General features: G+C 35.4%; 1 protein-coding gene across 2 annotated transcripts in view; it reads right to left on the bottom strand.

The window, feature by feature from the left end:
- FAAH2 (fatty acid amide hydrolase 2) overlaps nt 1–7,356 on the bottom strand; it is a 69,007-nt gene that overhangs the window by 41,616 nt on the left and 20,035 nt on the right. For both annotated transcript variants that reach the window (XM_011371470.2, XM_023537441.1), the window contains exon 3: nt 7,068–7,204. In XM_011371470.2, coding sequence (XP_011369772.1) covers nt 7,068–7,204 — 137 coding nt within the window. The remainder of the gene's footprint in view (nt 1–7,067; nt 7,205–7,356) is intronic.

The raw sequence follows: 7,356 nt of genomic DNA, 5'->3' as shown, positions 1-7,356 counted from the left end.
GATGAATGGATAAAGAAGAGGTGGTGCATACATACAATGAAGTATTACTCAGCCATAAAAATGAATGAAATCTTACCATCTGCAACAACAAGGAAGGATCTAGATGGTATTGTGCTGAGTAGAGTAAATCAGACAGAGAAAGACAAATGCCACATGATTTTACTTACAAGTAGAATTGAACAAAAAAAACACAAACAAAACAGAAACAAACTCATACATACAGAGAACATTTTGAGGGTTGCCAGATGGGTGGCGGGGAGGGGGTGGCGGGGAGTGCATGAAAGAGAGGAAAGCATTAAGAAGTACAAATTGGTAGTTAAAAAATTGTTATGGGGATGTAAAGTGTAGCATACGAAATATAGTTAATAATATTTTAACAACTATGTATGGTGTCTGATGGGTACTAGATTTATCGAGGTAATCACTTCACAGGTTATATAAATGTCTCATCACCATGTTGTACACCTGAAACTAATAATATTGTATATCAACTGTAATTGAAAAATTAAAAACTATTTTTAAAAAATACCAATTGATAGTTACAAAATAATCATGGGGATATAAGGTACACTATAAAAATATAGTCAATAATATTGTAACAGCTGTGTGTGGTGTCAGATGCATACTAGATTTATCAGGGTGATCACTTTATAAGTTATATAAATATCTAATCACTATGTTGTACACCTGAAACTAATCTAATATTGTATGCCAACTATAATTGAAATATTAAAAATATATTTAAAAAGGTACACATGTCCCTGTGACTGCTTTGTATCTCACTGTAATTTTGACTTGCATTTCCCTAATAGCTAGTGAAATTGAGCATCTTTTCATAAGTCTGTTGAGCATTTGTAGGTCTTCTTGGGAGAAGTGTCTGTTCCAGTCCTCTGCCCATTTTTTGATTGGATTGTTTGTTTTTTTGTTGTCGTTGTTGAGTTGTATGAATTCTCTGTATATTTTAGATACTAGCCCCTATCGAAGGCACTGTCTGCAAATATCTTCTCCCATTCAATTGGTTGCCTCTGTTTTCTTGATAGTTTCTTTTGCTGTGCAGAGCTTTTTATTTTGATATAGTCCCATTCATTTATTTTTGTTCGTACTTCCCTTGATTTTGAGGTCAAATTCATAAACTTATCTAAATTCAATGTCCATGAGTTTAGTACCTGTTTTCTTCTATGTAATTCCTTCTTTCAGGCCTTATATTTAGGTCTATAATCCATTTTCAGTTAAATTTTGGTGTATGGTGACAGCAGTCTAGTTTCATTCTTTTGTATGTGGCTTTCCAATTTTCCCAGCACCATTTATTGAAGAGGCTTTCTTTGCTCCATTGTATGTTTTCAGCTCCTTTGTTGAAAATTATTTGCCTATATATGTGTGGGTTTACTTCTGGGCTCTCAATTCTGTTCCACTTGTCTGTATGCTGTTTTTTTTCTGCCAATACCATGCTGTTTTGATTATTGTCACTGTAAAATAATTTGAAGTGAGGCAGAGTGATACCTTAGGCCTTGTACATTTTTCTCAGGATTACTTTGGCTATTCGAGGTCTTTTGCGATGCCATACAAATCTTATGGGTTTTTTTTTTTTTTGGTTCTATTTCTTTAAAAAATTCCACTGGGAAAAAATGCCATTGGGATTTTGATGGAAATTGCATTAAATCTGTATACTACTTTGGGTAATATGGCCATTTAAACTATGTTGATTCTTCCGATCCATGACAATGATCCATTTCTTTGTGTCTTCTTCAAATTCTTTTAATAATGTCTTACAGTTTTCAGTGTATAGGTCCTTCACATCCTTTGTTAGGTTTATTCCTGGGTATTTTATTCCTTTTGTTGCAATTGCAAAAGGAATTGTGTGGTGTTTTTTATTTGTTTTTCTGAAATTTTATTATCAATGTATAGGAATGCAATGGATTTTTGTATGTTGATTTTGTATCCTGCAAGTTTACTGTATTTGTTTATTGCCTCTAATAGTATTTTTGTGAATTTTTTAGGGTTTTCTATACAGAGAATCATGTCATCTGCACAAAGTAACAATTTGACTTCTTCATTCCCAATGTGGGTGCCTTTTATTTCTCTTGCTTGACTGCTCTAGATAGTACTTACGATATCATATTGAATAAGAGTGGTGATAGCGGAGAAACCTGTTTTGTTCCTGACCTTAGAGGAAAAGGTTTCAGTTTTTCACCATTAAGTATGATGTTAGCTGAGGGTTTGTCATATACAGCCTTTATTATGTTGAGATACTTTCCTTCTATACCCATTTATTAAGTGTTTTAATTATAAATAGATGGTTTTGATCATAAATGGATGCTGTATCTTGTCAAATGCTTTTTCTGAATCTATTGATATGATCATATGAATATTATCCTTTATTTTATGTGGCGTATGATATTGATCGATTTTTGTATGTTGAACCATCCATCCTTGTGCCCCTGGAATGAAACCCACTTGATCATGATGTATAATTTTTTAAATGTATGGTATTTGATTTGCTAGTATTTTGTTTAGGATTTCTACATCTGTATTCATCAGAGATATTAGTCTAACATTTTCTTTTTTTGTGTTATCCTTACCAGGTTTTGTTCTCAATATCATTTAATTCTGCTCTAATTTTTATTATCTCCTTCTTTCTGCTGACTTTGGGCTCCATTTGTTCTTCTAGTTCTAGTTTTTTTAAAATGTAATGTTAGGGTGTTGATTTGGGCTCATTCTTGTTTCTTGAGATAGGCCTGTAATGATATGAACTTTCCTCTTATTACTGCTTTTGCAGTATCCCTAAAGTTTTGATATGTTGTACTATCATTCTCATTTGTTTATATGTATCTCTTGATCTCTCCTTTTATTACTTCTTTGATCCAGTCATTCTTTAGTAGCATGTTGTTTAATTTCCACATATTTATGGTTTTCCCTGCTTATTATGATAATTATTTTTTGCAGTTGATCTCCAGTTTCAAAGTATTGTGGTGGGAGAATATGCTTAGTATGATTTCAATCTTCTTAAATTTGTTGAGGCTAGTTTTGTGTCCCAACATATAGTGTATCCTTGGGAATGTTCCATGTGTGCTAGAGAAGAATATATAATCTGGTGTTTTGGGACGAAAGGCTCTATAAATGTTGATTATGTCCAGTTCATTTAATGTGTCATTAAGGCTGTGTCATTAGGTCTCCTATTGTGATTATGTTTTTGTTAGTTTCTCCCTTTAGTTCTGTTAGTAGTTGCTTTATGTATTTTTGTGTGCCCCAATTGGGAGCATATACATTGATAAGTGTTATGTCTTCTTGATGTATTGTCCCCTTTATCTTTGTGAAGTATCCATCTTTGTCTCTTGTTACCTTTTTTATCTTGAAGTCTATTTCATTGGATATTTCTATACTCACTTTTTTCTGGAAGCCATTGCCTGGAGTATCATTTTCCATCCTTTCACTTTAAGTCTATATTTGCCATTGCAGCTGAGAAGTGTCTCGAAGGCAGCATATGGTTGGGTTTTGGTTTTTGATAAAATCTGCTACTCTGTACCTTTTTATTGGCGAGTTCAGTCTGTTTACATTTAGGGTGATTATTGACATATGAGGTTTTCCTATAGCCATTTTATCTTTTGTTTTCTGATAGTTCAGTGTCTCCACTGTTTCTTTGCCCTTGTGATTCTGTTATTTTAGTTTGGTGGTATTCTATGGTTTTTCCCTCTGTTCCCTCTTTTTTTTAAGTTATGTGTCTCAGTTCTGGATTTTCTTGAGTGGTTACCATTAAGTTTATGTAAAAGAAAGTTTCATATACACAGTAGTCCTTCTTCTTCCTCATGTGTCTTATTTCCATTCCCCTTCGCAAATTCAGACCTCTACCTTCTGCTTTTCTGTTTTTGTTGTCTCAAATTATCCCTATTTATGCTGTGAGTTCATTTCTGAGTTGCAGTAGCTACTATCTGCTTCTCTCTTAAAAATGTTTTTATATTCTTTACCATTATGTAATATTTAAATTTATAATACCCCGAATAAGGTTTACGATACTCTGCTTTTGTCTGTTAGTCATCTTACTCATAGATTTATATCTTTTTGCCTGTTGTTTCAGGTAGAATAACCCCCTTCAGTATTTCCTGTAATGCAGGCCTTGTGGTGGAAAAATCCCTCAGCTTATGTATGTCTGAAAAGGACTTTATTTCTCCTTCATATCTAAAAGAGATGTTTGTTGGATATATTATTCTTGGCTGGTAGTTTCTCTATTTCAATAGTTTGAATATTTGATTTCACTCTCTCCTAGCTTGTAGAGTTTCTGCTAAAAAATTCGATGATATTCATGTGGATGGGGAGTATGGCATAGCAAATGTAATCAGTAGTATTGTAATGGCTATGTGTAAAGCCAGATTGATGATAGAGTAATCACGGGAATCATTTCATAAACTATATAAATGCAAATAATGAAAAATTTAAAAAATTCGATGAAAATCTAATGAGCTTTTCTTTATAGGTTACCATCTTCCTTTCCCTGGCTGCCTTGAGAATTCTTTCTTTGTCATTAATTTTTGACAGTTTTGATATAATGTGCCTTGGAGAAGGCCTTTTTGGATTGAGATAATTATGTGTTTTGTTTCCTTCTTAGATTTGATGATTCAGTTCTTTCCATAGGTTTGGGAAGTTCTCATTGACTGTTTGAATAGGATCTCTGTTCCCTTCTCCCTCTCTTCTTCTGATATACCCATTATTCTTATATTGCTCTTTCTGATGGCGCCAGATAGTTCTATAGTTTTTTTCAATTTTTTTTTAACTCTCAGGTCTCTCTCTCTTCTTCTATCCACATCATTTCCAGATTTCTGTCTTCAATATCACTAATTCTTTCCTCCATCTGGTCAGCTTTATTTCCTAAGCTCACTATTTCATTCTTAATCTCTTCTATTGAGTTCTTCAGCTCCAAAGGTTCTATTTGGTTTTTAAAAGTTTCAATCTCTTTGGTAAAGTCTTCCTTTTATCATTGATTTTATTTCTAAATACATTAAACTGCCTGCATCTTCTCACATTTCACTGTATTTTTTCAAAACTGCAATCTTGAATTCTCTGTCATTTAAATTGCATATTTCTATATCTTTAATTTTATTTTCTGGAGATTTTTCATTTTCTTTCCGAGCTGCCTTGTCACCATGGTTGTTCATGGTATTTGATGAATTGTTTATCCACCTAGGCATTTATGGGAATGTACTTTACTTTTAAAAAAATTATTATTTTGAGTGATCTCTCTTTAGCACGTTGATAAGAAGAGGTTTTTCTTTTGTTTTCCAGTAAGTGGCATACAAGCTTCCTGCACTGCCCAGGCCAATCTGGTGGGAAAAAAAAATGCCCTTTATTCCCTGAGGAGGTGTGTGTGTCGTCTGTGATTAAGTTGCCTTGGTCCCACGGCTCTACCCCCATGAGCAAATGTGGTGGGTGATGGAGTACTGAGCCCCTAAAGAGCTCCTGAAGTCTTGGTGCTACCCCAGCAGCAAGGTGCAGTGTTGTGCTGCCTAAGGTACCCCAGTGCCTCTGCCAGGCTCAGCCTGGATGGGCAGAGGTCGGGTAGGGAAGGAAAGCTCACCACTGTGCCTATGGCTTTGTTTTTCTAGTAATGGTGACCACCAGACTTCAGCTGCCTGGCTTCCATTCACCATCCCTGTCACCCCTAACCAGCTGCGGTGTGCATCTCAGTTCCCAGGGCCGAAGACTCTTGCTCTGTAGCCCAACACTCACTGCTAGCTCTGGGATGGTGCAGGGAGGTGAACTCAGTGAGGGTGGGAGAAGGCAGTCAGGTTCCATGGCTCAGCTTTTTGCTTGGCAATGGCAGTTGCAAGAACACAGTGGTTGCACCTCTGTACTCTGTCTCTGCCCTGGCCCCTGCCCTGATCCCTGGGTTCTGCCTTAATATATGCTGATCGCTCAGGCATGAATGCTTGGGGCTACAAAGTGTGCACTTCACAACCCGATTCCTCCTCTCTCTCTCAGTACTGCAGGGAGCTCCAGGTTGCTTCCACAGCACCTGTCTATGCTCTCTTCTCTTTCCTCTTCCCTTGCTTACCCGATTTGCCCACTTTCAGATGTTTTGATGTGCAGATCTCTCAGAAGTGTTTGTGTGTTAGGCTGGAAATCTTCTGTTGTATTGTACCTGTTTAATTCATTGTAGTTTCACGGGGAGAGATCAAGGGGACCCCTCACGCTGCTGTGCTTCTGACATCACTCCCATATTTTCCTTTCCTCTTCAATCACTTTTGTTTATTTCTGTCTCTCTAGGAATCTGTACATTTCATTTGTGTTGCCTAATGTGTTTATATTAAATTACTGCTATTAATTTATAATTCCTTTAATATGATTAAAAACTGTACTCATTCTACCTCTTTCTTTCTAGATTTTATTCTTATTCTTTCTCTCTTGTTTCTGTAGCTAAAATCTTGTCAGTTTTCAGATCATTTCAAACCAACTTTTAGTTTCATCAATTTCACCTATTGTTTTATTGTTTTCTAGCTTACTCTAATCTGTATTGTTTCCTTCTACTTGGTTTAGATTTGGTTTGCTCTCCTTTTTCTAGTTTCCTAAGGTGGAAATTTAGATTATTGATTTTAAATATTTTTTTTCTTTAAATATACTCATCCAAAGGTCCGAATTTCCCTCTAATCATTTCTTTAGCTGTATTCCACACGTTTCAGTATATTGTTGCTTTGTTTCTTTTTACCTCAAAAGTTCCATTTTGCTTTTTTCTTTGACCCATGAATTACTTAGAAGTATGTTTAATTGTCAAACACCTGGGATTTTCATTTACTTTTAAATGAGATAATGATACTATTCTTATAGTCTGCTTTGAGAATTAATGAGCACTGAGCATAGCCCCTCATGTGCCATCCAGTTCTAACAGATGATGGTCACTACTGTCTCTCTTCTCAACGGAACTTGCAGAATATTTCCCCTCAATTCAGAAATGAAGAAACCCTTACATTAGTCTTTCCCTTTGGTAATATTTTTTTTTTCAGTTTATAACTTCAGAATACATATGCCATTTGTGGGTTCAACCCATGTATCTAAAGACCCATGTATCTAAAAAACAGTACCTTGCAGCTGGAAGGCTTCTTTGACTGTCAAAGGAACCCCTAGGAAGGGCCATTTTTTTTCCAGGGTGGCATCATCTTCCCAATTCTCCAAGAGCTTCATATCTACAGCATGAGCCTCCTTCTTAGCTTCTTCAAACCTAGAAAAAATAAAACAGAGGTGTATCAAGCACATAAAGTAGCCATCTATCTTATTAAAAGAACATAGATTGGCATACTAAAATTAATGTACTTGTCAAGATACTTATATAGCTAACCCCCTTTTTTTATTGTGACATTGGTTAACATAATC

The sequence above is a fragment of the Pteropus vampyrus genome, unplaced genomic scaffold, assembly GCF_000151845.1.
Source record: "Pteropus vampyrus isolate Shadow unplaced genomic scaffold, Pvam_2.0 Scaffold191, whole genome shotgun sequence".
Lineage (NCBI taxonomy): Eukaryota > Metazoa > Chordata > Mammalia > Chiroptera > Pteropodidae > Pteropus > Pteropus vampyrus.
This window is presented reverse-complemented; position numbering and strand designations above follow the sequence as displayed.